This window comes from Triturus cristatus, chromosome 12, assembly GCF_964204655.1.
Source record: "Triturus cristatus chromosome 12, aTriCri1.1, whole genome shotgun sequence".
NCBI lineage: Eukaryota > Metazoa > Chordata > Amphibia > Caudata > Salamandridae > Triturus > Triturus cristatus.
The window spans coordinates 589,543,849-589,561,296 of NC_140595.1; the positions used below are offsets into that span (position 1 = coordinate 589,543,849).

At 46.0% G+C, this 17,448-nt stretch overlaps 1 protein-coding gene across 1 annotated transcript in view; it reads right to left on the bottom strand.

Moving 5' to 3' along the window:
* PMFBP1 (polyamine modulated factor 1 binding protein 1) overlaps positions 1–17,448 on the bottom strand; it is a 2,019,859-nt gene that overhangs the window by 1,499,014 nt on the left and 503,397 nt on the right. The window contains exon 10 of the mRNA XM_085636957.1: positions 13,436–13,513. Within this exon, the coding sequence (XP_085493083.1) occupies positions 13,436–13,513 (78 nt within the window). The remainder of the gene's footprint in view (positions 1–13,435; positions 13,514–17,448) is intronic.

The following is a 17,448-nucleotide window of genomic DNA, read 5'->3' on the forward strand; positions in this document are numbered from 1 at the left end:
TCACAGGTAGCTGCAGCCTTTCCCGACAACACCGAGGTGAAACCCCATGACGTAATTCCAGGGGATTTGGTTTTAGTAAGGAACTTTGACCGGAAGTCTCAGCTGGATCCTAGGTGGAAGTCGCCTCAACTCGTATTGCTAACGACGAGGACAGCCGTAAAGATCGAAGGACGAAAAGGCTGGATACATTCAAGTCATATCAAGAAATTTCATGGACTACCGTCAGACGTAAACGACACACCTTGCGTGTCTTCCCCGAGTGACTCTAAACTTCCTTTGGTTGAATTGAATAACCATGAACAATACAAACTAAAACTTAGGTCTAACAAGTCAGGCAATTTGATTGTTTAAGTCCTCTCCAAGGTGAATCGGTCGAATTTGTCTCTGACATGTATCCCTTAGACCTGTATAGAGAAAGAAACAGAAGGATAAAATTGAAACGACATGCGTACTGTAAATCACTGCGTAGTCATTGCACAGTGACGTTATTAATTTTGTTTTTCCTAAGTCTTTTAATAATTACTGCAAGTATATTGTTGCACACATATTATCCTATTTCTAGACATGTTTACAATATTACTGCTGAACATTCTTTTAGTGAATTACCTCCGCATGAATTGTCTTATAGATTTGCGCTGCGCAATAACACTTTTATTAGTATGTTACATCATTCCCATCAGGTTAGCAATGCTACAAATTGTTGGATATGTGGTCGACTCCCTCCCTATCAGAACTATAAAGGAATTCTACCTCTCTTTCCATACCCGTTCACACACAACGGCTCCTGTGGAGCATGGTTTAGTTTAATTAATTCCCTAGATTCGAATTCTGCAGTTTACCAGAATAACTGGGTATGGGGAAAGCTGAACTTAGTTTTACTCAAAGCCTGCCACCCCAACAAGGAGGGACTTCCCAAAAGAACAGGAACTGATCTAGAAAATGAAGTGTATGGATTAGGTAATTTTACGCTTAATCTCATGATCCTGAATGTCGAATCCGAAGCTACTCCAATTTTGCCCGCCATGTCAGTATTTCCAGTTAAAGGTGAATTATGTGTAAGAAAGAATGGTTCCATACATATGGGCCATAGTAGATGCACCACTGTAATAGAATTTAGTGATCAAGGCAAGTCTACATTTAGAGCTTCCCGCCATTCCTACTTCATATGTGGTCAGACGGCATACATACGTTTGCCACTAGATTGGGATGGTACCTGCTACATCGGATTCCTTTTGCCACCTGTTTTCCTAGCTACTCCTGATTATCACAGAAATACTCATTTAGTACACAATAGAGAAAGGAGAGATCTCCCAATAGTCGATTACACTGAGACAGCATGGGAAAAATATACAGATTTCAATAAAGGTCTCTTTCCCTATATAGGTACAGTTACCAATAGTAAGCTGATACGTAGATTAACCAGAACCCTTGAAGCAGTAGTGAACGAAACTATTTCCGCCTTAGGCAATTTAACAGAAGAGCAGTCTGCTATGCGGATTGTTGTGCTTCAAAATCGTCTTGTCCTTGACGTCATCCTGGCCGATAGGGGCGGAGCTTGTAGGGTCATCGGATCAAGTTGTTGCATTTTCATACCAGAAAATTCGCCATCTGTATATAAAGCCATAACTCGCCTTCATAAGATTGTAAGCCAGATACACCAGAATCCAGGCACCTGGACTTGGTCCGGTTGGTTTTGGAGTGTATTATCTACCTTTGGATGGAAGGTCCTATCCTTCCTAGGTATTGGCTTCCTCATATTATTCAGTTGCTGTCTATGTCTACAATGTGGACCAGCGATCTGTGGTCTGTGTGCCACATCGTGTATTCCACCACCAAGATTTCATTGATCACGGAAGAAGAAAGAAGAACAAATGATGCTATATGAACAGATCGATGGATTGATGAAGATTGATATCTCTTAACGGGCAAGTAGGGGACAAGGAGGGAATGTGGAAATATGGATTTTTCTGGTCAGTTATGTCCCCTATCTTGGACCCCAACGGTTTCATGTATAAATCACAAGTACATGTATGTTCCCTCCAGTTCCAGTTATGAAGACGCAAACACATGTGCGTCCACCGCCAACATGTCCTCTTTCAGATCCGCCATGAATGGGCTGGATATTCCATTTATAAGTATGAAAGGCCACCGGCTTTATATGGTTCACTTATGACATTTTACAGTCCAGGCAAGTAGGCCCTGATTCTGCCATCAAGCTTTTCCTGCCTTCTGCCTCTGAAAGCTCCAGTCTGAGCTCACATCTGTATCCATGAACTTTGTCCTCATTCTCTGCGCGGCTAACGGTGCCTGACATCAGCCTGTTGCCTGCCAAAAACTGTATTTCACCTTCGAGATTATCTGCTTCGCTCCCTACCCAATGCATTCCTGTCTAGTAGTTTAAGTAAACATTCTTCCAGCTACCGAGCAAAAGGCCCGGCTTCTCTATCTTTATGCAAGTAATTCATAGCCCTGTCACTATGGAAGATTTCGGCCCTCGCATCTAGTGTAGACACTTAGACGCTTGTACACGCACTAATAGTCAGTATAGTCAGTATAGAATAAGATTCTACTCTAAGAGACCTCTCTTCTGGATAACATAGTTCTCTAAACATAGGATGTTAGATATGATTTGGGATTAGGTTGACTTGACCCTCCAGACTTCTGTCGCCACATGTAGAGCTAAATGTCAAGTCCCCTTCTCCCCCTAGTTGCACGTCAATCACACGTCATGCTGCTGCGCGCGCATTTCTGCCAAGTATTTCTGCTGACATTGCGAAATTCTTTCATGGAACCACCCTATTATGACATCATACCTGATGACGTTCTTTAGTTACGCCCAGTTACACCCACTCTAGCTACGCATGTATGTTTTATCTTTACTATCAATTGTTACGCCTCCTGCATTTGCTTCACTGTAATGCCTGTTGTATAAAAATGATTACTTGTCAATAAAGTAACGTCTTCACTTCCTGAACCTTCGTGGTGATGGAATATGGAGCGCCAATTTAAATTGATTCTGGAATAAAGCCCGTTCCGAACCTCTAATACCACTGATTCTGCCTCTTATTTTACTGAGCTATTGTTATAGATTTTTCCGCATCAAATTAAGTCCCGGTAATTAAATTATTTACCACAATTCTTTAGCTCACTTCGACACCCCAGTTCAGACACAGCTGTATGCAAATCAGTCTTGCCTTCGCCACCTCAGTTTAGACCCAGCTATATGCAAATCAGTCTTGACCCTGTGCCTCATGGAAACAGTCCAGCCCGAACTGCCAAGCCAGGTCTTCCTGAACCGGAAAGAAGCATCCTGGGATTGAATTCTGGGTAACACCCTTCATCAGCCAGGCTAGCTTGAATCCAGTGGCAAAGTGAGCAAGGGACCCACGTCTGGGCATACACTGCCAACTTAGGGCGAACAAAGCAAACACAAGGAGATGATGGACGGAGCGCTGAAAATTTTCAGACACTCACCCCAGTCACAGATCTGGGTTGAATCCATCATTCTTTAGCTCACTTCGCCACCTCAGTTCAGACCCAGCTATATGCAAATCGGTCTTGACCCTGTGCCTCATGGGGACAGTCCAGCCCGAACTACCAACCCAGGTCTTCCCTGAACCAGAAACAAGCATCCTGGGACTGGTTTCTGGGTAACACCCTTCATCAGCTAGACTAGCTTGAATCCAGTGGCAGAGTGAGCAAGGGACCCACGTCTGGGCATACCCTGCCAACTTAGGGCGAACAAAGCAACCACATGGAGATGATGGACTGAGCGCTGAAACTTTTCAGTCACTCACCCCAGTCACAGATCTGGGTTGAATCCATCATCATTCTTTAGCTCACTTCACCACTTCAGTTCAAACCCAGACTAATTTTAGAAAAATATACCTTGTTTGTATTTTTTTGCAGAGGTCAAAATTGGAATTCAATCCAATGCTATCCAACGGAGACATGGGGTGCTTGGAGCCACACTGCTTGCAGGTAAGTAGATCGATTGCAAGGGCCAAGCTTTCGAGGTTAGGTCAACCACAGGGGGGAGTCACAAAGCAGCAACAAACATACACCACCAGTGGCCAGGTACAGGGGGCAAATTCAACATCGGGCGCCCAATGCATCTCAATAGGGATTCTTCTTGCAGCAGAGGGGCTGCAGGGGGGGGGGGCACCAGAGGTTGTAGGAGGAAGACCAACGATAGCAGAGGATGTAGGGGGTTACAGGAGCAATGTTGGTTCCGCTAACCAAGGCCCAGGGGCTTCGGGTGCAGGGGTGCCTTTCGACAGAGTTTTCTTATCGGAACCGGTTGTGGTCGGGGTAGCCTCTGGATTCACACTGCAGTGGCCATAGTGGAGCGCAGGAGAGGTCAGCCAATGCAAACTGAGGTCAGGATCGCCAGGGAGAATTCACTGCACAGATTAGCAACTCAGACTCAGTGCGCAGAAAACGCGGATCCGCAGTCCCTGGAGTAGGTTTTTTCAGGCAAGGTCCGCTGTCCAAGGGAGATTGGAGTCTTTTTCAAAGGCAGCAGTCCTCCCAGGGGTTTCAGAGCTTTCGCAAGTTTGCAGAAGCGGGAGGCAGGCAAGTCGGGCTGAGGCCTAGACAGTCGTCGTCTTCAGCCTTCTCTGCATGGTTGTCCTCTTTCTTCTTAGGTCGTCGCAGATCTAGTTTCTAGTTCTGGGGAGCCACCTAAATACTAAATGTAGGAGGTGTTTTAGGGTGTAGCAGGTAGGACCAATGGGCACCTTACCTGGGGTGGCTACACCCTTTGTTATGCCACACTCCTGTGGGAGGGAGGCATAGACCTAGTCCTGATTGGAGGATTCTCCTCATTTTTATGATGGCGGGGACTGAAAGTTGTGCTTCACCTTGCCTTCCCCACCTTAGGGGTGGGGTTGCCAGAGGTGGAACACCTCCTATTCTTTTGAATTTTTCCCGCAAGTTTTTCCCGCCCAAAGTGGGGGTGTAAACCAGGGGCTGCCATCTGCTGCTAGCAGCACAGGCTGGGGGTCGCATTACAAAAGCAGCAGGCCTTTGAAGCTTCCCTCTTTGAGCACTGGCCCATTCTAGGGGAGGAGGTATGACACCTCTGCCCAGGAGGTGCATAGTTTATGGTCCCAGAGAGCAGGGGCTCTCTACCCAGGGGTCCAGAAACATGTCTGGTGGTGGCTGGCTGCCTATAGCCAGTCAGAGACCACATCAGGTTTAGTAGGTTTTCAGGAGGCACCTGAGGTGCCCTCTGAGTACATGGTACAATAAATCCCACAATAGCATCAGTGGGGATTTATTGTGAGGAGTAGTTTGGCACCAAACACTCCTGTGTTCAATGAAGCCATCATGGTGCTGTAGAACCTGATCTGTCAAGTTCTCAGTCCATGACTCTTTATGGCTTTCCTGGTACTTACAACATTAGGAAAATGGACCTCAATATTGTAGGGGCATATCTGCTCATGCAGATATGCCCTCACCTGTGATATAGTGCACCCTGCCTTAGGGCTTTGAGGCCTGACACAGGGGTGACTTACCTATACCTACAGGCAAGCTGGGTGGCATGGCACCCAGACAGGGTGTCATGTTAACATTGTCGTTTTCTCCCTCACTGGGGCATGCAAGAAGCAAGGCAGTGGTACGGACCCAGTGAGGGGGGACCCTCTTCATCTCCCAGGTCCTAAGTACCCAGGGTACCATTTACTAGGGACTTATAGGGGGGTGGAAGTACCAGTTGGGGGTTGGTTTTTAGGCCAGAGGCACTGGCACAGAGAATCGGATTGGCAGGAACCCTGTGCACTGCATTTGAAACCACATCCAAACCAGGCAAACGTGGAACGGATATAGGGGAAACATCTATACGCCTCCGGAGTCAGATCGTGAATCAGACGAGGATATGTAATGTAGCTGAAGTCATAACTGTGCCAAAGTGGAAAACATATATTGATTGACTGTAACTGATTGACATCATGATTGTAAAATTGTATATGCAGATCACTGTTGTTCTAATAAAAAGTTAAAATAAAATAAAAAAACATGCCAAAAAGGCACTTACTCACACATACCAAACCACAATTCTGTTCCTGCTGCAGGCATAGACCTTCTTAGTAGAGGCACGCCGGCTACCAGAATAACATTGTAGACTTCAGAAGGAAGGTCAAAAGCTATCAACTGTGCCCGCTCAGTCTCTGCGCAAGAAGGCAGAGGGTGTGCAGGTTCAAGTGCAGAATCCTTCCCTGTTGCTGCGACAGAAGATGCTCCCAAAGAAGAAACTTGACAGGAGGACTGATGCACATGCTCAATAGCTCGGGATACCAGATACTCTCTGTGCCCAATCCAGAGCCACAAGAATGACTTTGGCCCAGTTGTTCCTGATCTTCTTGAGAACTCTGGGTAGGAGTTGTATTGGTGGAAAGGTATACAGGATGCTGGAGTTCTACTCGAAAAGCAGCTCCAAGCGACAGCCGCCTTGGAAACACCAGCGCACAAAACTGATGGCAGTGCACTTCTCGACGGTAGTAAACAGGTCTAACCAAGGCTGTTGTTATCCGCAAGGCATCGAAAGCTGAGTGTGTCCACACTTGGAGCTCAGAGAGCCTGCCTGGTGTTAAATCACCGGGGAATTACCCTGATGTTCCAGCCATGTCCAGAGATGCAGTGCCTCTTGACAAAGGGTCCATGACCCTGCCCTGCCTTCCCCTTATCAAAATGGAGAAAGGCTTTCAATGCCAACTGGATCGCCCAGAGCTCCAGCAGGGTGATGTGAAGCCCAGCCTCCGCAGGAGACCAGAGTGCTCTGATCCCACCTCTTCCAGTTGGCTGCCCTAGCCCAGGAGTGATGCATTTGTCAATGCAGTCAACTGTGGCTAGAGAAATGTGAGGGATTTGCCACTGATCCAATTACAGGTCATCAGCCACTATTGCAGATCTTTTGCAGTTCCTCCCGAAGCCTGAACCATGTTGGAGAGATTCCCCTGATGCCATGCCAACTGAAAATCCAGGACCCACTACAGGGCCCTTATATCCCAACAGGCATATGTCACAAGAGGGATCCTGGAGGATATGAGGCCTTGCAGCCTCAGTGTCAGAATCACTGAAATCCAGGATAGAGGCTGAAACATCGGAACCGTCACCTGAATATCCCGGACTCGCCACTCAGGAGGATAGGCCCGAAACGGCAAGGTGTCAATAATAGACCAGATAAAAGGAAGCATCTGAGAGGGAGTCAGTGTGACTTGAGCACGTTTACAGTGAACCCCAGTGAATGTACGATGTCTGCCATGGTCTGAAGGATGGGAAACGACTGCCTAGGGCAAGCTCGCCTTGAACAGCCAATCATCAAGGTTGGGGAAGACTGACCTCCACAGATGTGCTGCAACCACCGCCATCAACTGAAGGTTGATGGTAAGGCCAAAAGGAAGCACAGCAAATTGAAAGTGCTATTGGTCCACCATGAACTGCAGGTAATGTCTGTGGACAGGCAGAACGGGGCTGTTGAAGTATGTGTCCTGCAAGTCCAACGCCACAATCCAGTCTCCAGGATCCAGGGAAGACAGGACTTGAGCTAATGTGAGCATTCTGAACTGCTATTTCAGGAAAGAGCTGAGAAGGCGCAGATCTGGAATAGTGTGGAGGCCTTCGTCCTTATTGGGCACCAAAAAGTAGTGAGAATAATAACCAAAACCTACTTCTGATGCAGGCACCCTCTCAATGGCTCCCTTGGCCAAGAGAGCTAACACTTCCTGAAGGTGTAAGGACAGATGATCTTCTTTGGCTTCAGTGGAGTCCCCTGCTTGCTCAGGCCCTGAACTGACTCTCCTGGACTTGAAAAGTCCCTTGGACCTTGCTGGTCCCAATGTTACGCTTTTTCGTTACCACATCTGTTGCTGCTGCCAAGGCTTGTTGCTGCTCCCGCCGGATACTGACCCCCTGGTTCTCAACTTCTAAAGTGGGACAGCGCGTGAACGGCTCCTGGTCTTTCACAGCGTCGCCTGGTCTCCACAGCTGCAGCGACAAGGTCACCCTCAACTCTCCTGCATCTTCCGTTATCGGTGGTCATTGGTCATCCGTGCCTCCTGGTCACTTCTGAGTGGCATAGATTCTGTCCCCTCTGCTTGCAGGTACTCCTCTTCTAGAATCCATCCTTGGGTTCCACCGAACTCTTTCAACTTCTTCACCAGAGGCATCTTTACTGAAGTCCTCCATTGTGGTCTATGGCAGTTTCCGACGTCACTTCGCACCTATGACCCAACTTTCCTGGTGTAGGTATCCTGGTTCCTGGGATATCCACGGGTGGGGCGACTTTCTAACCTTCCATTTTCCATTTAGTTTCTTCACGGTCCACTGCGATGGGTCCTTCGTCTTGAAAACGGCAACCAGGAATTTCCCATTGACTTGCATTAAGTAAGCGGCTGTGTTTCCACTCTGCACATAGCCTCCATGGGGTTCCTGGGTACTACCTTGGGTGGTTCCTTGGGTCCCCAGCTTTTCTCAGTTTTCTGGACCAAGTCTCGGCTTTGGTCGCAGTTCGCATTCCACTTCTTTAGTGTTGGGTCTGGTCTCCCCCTGGAGACCACTGTAAATTTGTGCTTACTTACCTGTTTCCATTTGAAATACTGTGTGTATTGTGTTGATATCTCCGGGTAGGAGATATACCAATGTGTTAGTGAGTGTGTATAATAAATATAAACCTACACTATATGATTAGTTCTGGTAAAACAAGCTGCTTAACACTCCTCCTGGACTAAGCCAATGCACAGAGCCTCCTTGGGGTTCCTGGGTACTTACCTTGGGTGGTTCCTTGGGTCCCCAGCTCTTCTCAGTTTTCTGGTCCAAGTCTCGGATTCGGTCGCAGTTCGCATTCCACTTCTTTAGTATAGGGTTTGGTCTCCCCCTGGAGACCACTGTGTATTTGTGCTTACTTACCTGTTTCCATTTGAAATACTGCGTGTATTGTGTTGATATCTCCGGGTAGGAGATATACCAATGTGTTAGTGAGTGTGTATAATAAATATAAACCTACACTATATGATTTGTTCTGGTAAAACAAGCTGCTTAACACTCCTCCTGGTCTAAGCCTCAAGGCTGCTCTCCACAGCTGCCACTTACAGAGAGCTTTCTAAGGTTGTCTAAGACCACTAAAATCACCATAAGTGTTGTCTGGATTAGTTCAAGGTGCTTCACTTAAATAAGTGTGCACCATATACTAAGACAGCCTCCTACAAGATGTCTTCTGTGTCATCAAGGGAATGCTATTTTACATAGGAGTGATCAGACCCCTCCTATTAGTCTTCATCTCCACGCCAGTCGAATAAAAAAGGCACTAGCTCCAACTCTGAGGGCATGATTCCAGTTTGGGCCGGCGCTGGATGAAGCTTGTCTGGCTCCATGTCAGAGTCCGAAATGGCAATGGTGCTGTTGTGAGACGTCAGCGTTGCCCAGAGTGTCGGTACTTGAGTGAATGCCAAGCAAGGCCATAGGCAGCACTGAACTGGAAACAAGGGGTTTGACTGGCGCCGAGGGCGAATCAGCTGATAAGAATCCAGTGGGACCCCTCCAAAACCCATGGGGCCCAAAGGTGCTCCAGTGGGGCAGGCCACCAAAATATGAGGTGCATGGCCTCATAAAACGCTTTTAGTTGGTGGTGGTCACTCAGGCTCAGTCAGGGAGGTGTGGAGGGGACACTGGAGCAGGCTTCGCAGAGGAGCGAGGCCTGGCGTGCCAACGCTCTTGTGCCTTATCTGAGAATGTAGACAGATGCAGCAAAGTCAAAGACCTCTTGAACTTCTTTTTGAAGGAGGACTTACCCACCGAATGGGATAGAATCGACAACTGTCAGGTGCAGCCCAGTAGGCGGTCCTGGGAGCTTCCCTGTAAAGGGATCATGAACGTTGCGAAGTCGTCAGACGTCGGACAGTAAGGAGCTTGACACTGTAGTCCTAGTAGGTCTTGAAGTTGTGGTCCCTCTTCAAGCACCACAGACAAAACAAGTGTGGGTCTGTCACAGACATCTGCCTGTGACAGGCACCAAATTGTTTGAAACCCATTGGTTGATTGGGGACATCATTATCACACCAGGAGAATACATTCTCAAATAAGTGTCAGAAAAAAGTTGAGAAAAAAAAAGTCAAAAAGTGACTTAGGGGTAGCTCTTCACAGGTCTGCGGTATCTGGCAGGAAATGAAAAACTGACTTCAGTGCGCTGGTGTGGCACCTATATACGCACTGCGCAAGTCACTTCTAGCGCGGACAACAGTAAAGAACTCTTCGGCATCGTCAAAGAACTCTCAAACCCCAGGACCTGCTCCAACGAACCCCCTCCGTCACAAGAGCTCTGCAACTCCCTCGCCACCCACTTCAACCGCAAGATAGAAGAAATTCACAACAGCTTCAGCCCCAAACAGACCGCAGACACCCACGAACCCGACGCCTTGAGCAACACCAACCTCCTCCACACCTGGACCCTCGTCAACGAAGAAGACGTCACTAACACCATGGCCTCCATCCACTCCGGATCCCCATCGGACCCCTGCCCTCACCACATTTTCAATAAAGTTAGCATCATCATCGCTCCCCACCTCTGCAACACCATCAACAGCTCCTTCGAGTCAGCCACCTTCCCGGAAATCTGGAAACAGGCAGAAGTCAACGCACTACTGAAGAAGTCCAAGGCGGTCCCAGATGACCCGAAGAACTACCGGCCGATCTCCCTCCTCCCCTGCCCAGCCAAGGTCATCGAAAAAGTCGTCAACACCCAGCTCTCCCGCTTCCTAGAAGACAGCAAGGCACTTTACACCTCCCAATCCGGATTCCGAAAAAATCACAGCACCGAGACCGCACTCATCGCTGCCACAGGCGACATAAGGATCATGCTCGACAAAGGAGAAACCGTAGCACTCATCCTGCTGGACCTCTCTGCCGCATTCGACACGGTATGCCATCACACCCTCCGCACACGACTCCACAACGCCAGAATCCGCGACAAGGCTATCAACTGGATCTCATCATTTCTCACCGGCAGAACCCAGAGAGTCCGCCTTCCGCCATTCCTGTCTGAGGCCTCCAAGATCATCTGTGGCGTCCCTCAAGGATCCTCCCTCAGCCCAACGCTCTTCAATGTCTACATGGCTCCTCTCGTCAATATCGCTCGGACACACCACATCAACATAGTATCATACGCAGACGACACCCAGCTGATCTTCTCCCTCACGAAAGACCCCACTACTGCCAAAAACAACCTACACAACTGACTAAACGCCATCTCTAACTGGATGGAATCAAGCCGCCTCAAGCTAAACACCGATAAAACAGAGATCGTCATCTTCAGCTCCAACCCCTCAGCATGGAACGACTTCTGGTGGCCCAACTCCCTAGGCACCGCACCCTCACCCACCACCCACGCTCGCAACCTGGGCTTCATCTTGGACTCCACTCTCAGCATGACTCAGCAGGTCAACGCAATCTCCTCCTCCTGCTACAACATTCTCCGCATGCTCCGCAAGATCTTCAAGTGGATCCCCGTCGAGACCAGAAAAACCGTCACCCACGCCCTGGTCAGCAGCAAATTGGATTACGGCAAAGCCCTATATGCAGGAACAACGGCCAAGCTACAAACCAAGCTACCACGTATCCAGAACTGCACGGCCAAGCTACAAACCAAGCTACCACGTATCCAGAACTGATCCGCCCGCCTCATCCTTGACGTCCCACGCCGCAACTACATCTCCTCCCACCTCAGAGACCTACACTGGCTACCCGTACCGAAAAGGATCACCTTCAAGCTCCGCTCCGCCAACCATGCTCTCGCCACCATCCCCCGCATCCGCCTCACAACCGCCGGAGGAAGATCCTTCTCACACCTTGCCGCCAAAACCTGCAACTCTCTACCACTCCAGCTACGCCAGACCCAGGACCTCCTAACTTTCAGGAAACGCCTCAAAACATGGCTTTTCGACCAGTAGCATCCCCTCTCCCCAGCGCCTTGAGACCCTAACGGGTGAGTAGTGCGCTTTATAAGTATATTGATTGATTGATTGATTGATGCAAAGCCAATTGGCGCCACCTACCAGGGTGCAGGGATACTGCTCAAAAATGTCCGGATCCAGTCTGACACCCAGGAAAAATTCAACGGTACGTAATCTGCAGCTAGGAGTCTTTATCAGATAAAACAGTTGTAAAGACTGTTTCTGCAAAAAGGTCCCTGTTACACTGTAGAAAACCTGGGCTCTGAAGTAAAATCCAACTCAATCCCTCATGAAATTGGTATTGTGGCCAACTCCAACAGGGTACTCAGAATGAGGCTACGAGTTCTCACATGAGTTTTCTTTAGCACAAATGACCAACATTCACTATACACTCCTTAAAAAATATTGTACATTCTATATAGTCTAAATTAACCAATACACAGGCTCCATTCAAGTTTGTTTAAATGTTTGTTTTCTTCTTAATCCTTTTTTAATGTTTTTCATTTTCACATATTTTCTTTTACTGTAGCCAACGCATTTCGTCTCTTTCCAGAGACTTCTTCAGGGCTTTTCAGTGTCCTCACACCCATACTTGTTACGTGTGAATGAAAGACTCTTGTATGGAATGCAAGCTCATTTTGCCCTTAATTCATGTCTGTCCTATTCCTACGGTTCATTCACATAAAAGGGTTGTCATCAGTAAATCTGGTTCCTGCCCATGTTGGCATCAGAATCTATGTCACTCTTCCTTACATCCAACGTGGCGTAACAAACATCAGTTTCAGTAACGCACTGGCTACATTGAAAGAAAATATGTGAAGAAGAACATTAATAAAGGATTACATTAAAAAAAACTTTTAAACAAACTTGAAGTGAGTCTGTGCATTGTTTAATTTAGACTATATGGAATATACAATTAGTTTTTAGGAAATGTCTATTGAGTGCTGGTCATTTGTTTTAAAATAACTTGGGGATTTATATCCCCATATGGAGGTTTAGAAGGGTAATTTTCCAGATCTGAGCACCACTTGCTATTGCTGATATTATATCCACTCAAGGTGATAGGTGTGGTTTAGAAGTCTCATCGTCATTTTGTAAATCACTTTGAGTACTCACATGAGCCCTGCTTGCATCAGTGCTGAAACAAATAACCACACACTGCCAGCTCCCTTACTGCACAATTAGCAATCATATGAAATCTCAGGAGTGGTCATATACATACATTTAACTGACTCACCTCACAGTAGACCGAGCAGCGTACAGCCTGAGCTCTACATGTTAAAGAGGGTGGTCAGAAAGGGACAGTACATATCATTAATCTGAGCTGTCATATGCATCCTATTCTGAAGATTATACAACGTGCAGCAATACAGACCCTTACTGTCAACACAAACTGGAAAAGCACAACAGCCTGCTTCCCACTGTTCGAGCTTTGCAGTGAATGCCTGACCTGAACTGAAGGGTTTTTGCTGATGAATGTTGGTACCTACCTCCTCTTTTAGCAGTTCGTTGGTTCTCGTCGACATGGGATGGCTTTCAAAAACAGAGGGCACGGATGGGCTGCTCACCTAAAGGGAAATGTAGACAGAAATATAGGTTACTGATTCACATCAGACAATATATGTGTCACCGCAAAATGAAGGTGAGCAAGGGCAATGTAACGTAACTGTAACCATCGGTTTGCAACTTGCAAATGTGCAAGATAAATGCTGTATACATATTTACAAATGAATAATCCATATGTACTGGTATACTCTAACCTTGATGTGCACTACCCAATTGGACTAAAATCTATGGGCTGCACAAACGCCTGTAACATAACAATAGCAATATAGGATTAGTAAACAAACTATACATTTTGTGTGAAATTGAACACTTGATTACCAGACTATAATACAGACAGAATTGTCAAACACAGAACCCGTAGTGAGGCCTGAATTAGGTGTGGACCCGAGTTTTCAGACACCTATGTTGCGTTTGGGTCAGAATTCCAAGTTGTGTGCAGTTTACCGCACCCAGCAATTATCAGTAGCAATATAGTTAGCACCCTTCATTAAATATTGGCAGGTCAGAATTTCCGATGGGAAAAGAGTATGGTATTTACGGTGACATGCAGATTTTAGGACAGAAAGCACCACAACAGGTGTATGCTTGGTCAAAAACTCAGAATATGTCTAATTTATTACACCTGGCAAAGTACAAACACCCAGAGAGTCGGATTTTATCAGGAGCGATAAATAGCACCTCTACCCCGCCATGGCACAAGTAATCAGAAGCTAGATTGCCTGATCGCTCCATTTTAGAAGACTATGATGTTTCCAGTCCTGAGTATTCAGATTACAAATTGTTCCCGGTCACTTAAGCCAAATTAGTTCAGGTAAAACACATAAAACTCACCAGTCCCAGAAAGCATTTTTGTTCAACAACAGCCCAAGACTTTAATAGGATGATGCGATATTTGCATTTTTCTGTACCCTCTTTGCATTTCATATATTCATAAACTCATGTATATGAGAGCATTATAAGTATGTGCTGTATTTAGTATATGATGCACATGTACAACATATAACGCTTGCTTTTTTAAAAATAGTTTGATAAAGCATCTCTTATTTATAATAACATGATTCATGCATAACAAAATTTAAAGGTCCAACAGACTTTAGACTTAATGTGCTAATTCTTGCATTTTATGTGACTCATCAGGAGGTCTGCCCTTTTCAAAATAGTCAGAAAAGTGTATTTAAGCCTGTAATAGAGAAGTACTAGGCAGAGAAATCTTCAACTTCCCTGAAGGTTGGTTCGTGCGAGCTGCTGTAAACATTCCTAGCTAAGGATACCGGCTTTTCAGATCAGGAGCTTCAGATCTGCTTAGGAAAGCCATATCTGAGAAAGAAAGCGACTTTCAAGTACAGAAGCTATCTAAATCACAAGTCTGCACTTCATCTAAGGTATGCAGGCAAAAGGCCACCAAAAGAAACTCTTGGCAATATTGCTGCTAAGACAGTTTAGATAGGGGCTAGAAGGGAGAGGTCGGTTAAAAACAACTGATTCCATCATTTGATGCAATGAATTATTAAAACACCATCACAAAGTTGAAATTCTATTTAATATGTTGCTTATTAATTACTTTTGTCACCATTGTTTGTCTTTATAGTTACAGCTATAAATATCTGTTAGATTGGGACTTTAATTTTAATAAAGTCTTTAAAATGTACAGTGTGGATTTCTTGTATCCCTCAATGTGAAAGGAGTTTCGGAACTCACTAATACAACAAATAATCTTATATTCTGAAAGGACTGATCTTTGCCTGGAATACACCATCCATTTGTAATGTGTAGGTGGTCTGTCGATTACAATCCACCAGACACCCTGCCTCAAATTGGTAAACTGGCTTTGACCCCGTGCTTAGCCAGGGAGTCTAGAAGTAAAAAAACGGGGCCGTATTTTGCGAAGATGCAAAAAAGAAAATCAAGCATCAAGGGGAGTTCTGTTGAGATGGCGCAATCTGGAAAAATATAGAGCGTAGGTGTAATCGCTGTACGAAGGACAAAGTACACAACTATTTAAGGGTTTATGCAGAAGAGGGACAAGAGCAGCAAGAGAATATTCAAGAAGTGGCAGGTACCATAGGAAATAAACTCTAAATAGGACACAATATACTTACTGTATGGTAATAAAAGCAGGCCTGACCTTCAGCTATGACAAAAGGGTTGTTCACAGCCTAAAACATGCATCTTTTGGAAGTCTGAGACAGCATGGCTGTATTGAAAACAAACATGACTGACAAGGAGGGGCAAGATGAGGAGAGAAAGAAGAGTCACAGCAGCCAGCCTCATTTCCATTTTTTTCTAAGGTTGCCTACCATGAATAAATGACAAATAGAGGGGATGCTGCTGATAGTCTTCACTAAGGATATCTAGGCCTAAGACTTGTGAGGCTTTTTTCTGGGTCCTTGTACAGTAGCCACTTGTCAATATCTGTGCTCGCGTTGTCATGTACCACAGCTGACAAACTGCCTTCGATACTACGGAATTGCAGCTGGAAAAAAATCCCTGTTCCAGATGACTCTCCCAAAAAGTCGAAGGGTCAAAGCATACTCCAGGAGTTGGCAGCACATTTAGAACTCCAATACAACATGACACAGTAATCACATATAATAAATTCAATGTCCAGGGCTGTTAAAATGAATGTCCATAAAACAAAGTACGGGATTCCAGCATCTTTGGCCGGGGAGTTATGACCCCAAATTGATTTTCACAGTTTCCACACAGATGCTTTATACTTCAAATGACACAAGTACCTGTGGACGTTAGCCTATGAAGGAAAGATTGGAGAATGTTGTCCGCCTTTGGGAACACACACGGCTCAATATCCTTGCCATAGCTTTGTTTACAGCTCTGGTCAATGGAACTAAAGATGTCAGTTATGATAAGTCTGCTCTTTAATATAGTTTCTCAGCCTACCTGCACACCACAGGCATCAACGGAGTGAGTTGGGAGCAAGCAGCTGTGAATTAGCCACAAATCCCAACAAACACAAAAATGTTTGAAGCACACACCGCCGGGATCACATCCACAGAAAAAGTATGCTTTTAGGAGACGAAACGACAGGGCCAAAGTCTTAGTTCAAGCATTCAGTTAAGAGTGGTTACCAGACTCTCGTGGTCACTGGAAAGGGGTGGAGCACTGTTCAATGCACAATCTGTTACTGTTCAACTGGTCTTCATTGGCCAAATCAGAAACAGGGGGGAGTTCTAGTGCTGGAAGTGAGCTAGATACAACAGTAGGCGCCCTGAGAATAATAAACATTTGGGACCGGTAACTCGTAATTTTCATGTGCTGGAAGTACTCCAGGATATCCAAAAGCATCGGGGGAGCTAGGATTAAGTGAAGGGTCCATTCACATCTTTAATCCTCCACAAAGGCCAGGGCGATGGTTAATTTAGATCCCGAATCAGGGATCTACACCACACCCAACAAGAATACTATTTTACAAAGACCAGGAATGTTATGGAGCAAGTCAGAGTGATGCAGGCTGACCACATTCACAAAGTGCTGCCCCATCTACCGTCAGTCCTTGACCTCGACCTCACAATAAGGTAGAAGTGGTTAGGTTTGGTCTGGCCATCAAGGTCCCTGTGGCCTAAATCTTAGAAACAACCTCCATGCAGGCTTCAGTCAGATGGTCCCTTCATCTCAAGCTTTTGTTCAAGGGCAGTTTCTGCATCCACCAATGATGTAAAGTGTTCATCTTCTACTGGGGCAGGTATCAACAGAGTAACAAGGAAAACAGTAACTTGCAGAGCTCTGTTACAAGTTGGACATCTGTGCTAGTAGTGTAGATTTTCTCTAAATGCGCACATAAACACAACCTACTGACTGTACTGCACTAAACAAAGATGTCTGTATTTATCTAAAACTAAGCACAATGGCACTAATATCAGGGCTAATCAGGATGGAGTAACAGGTTTAAAAAATCATAGCCCCCAACTAAGAACATCTA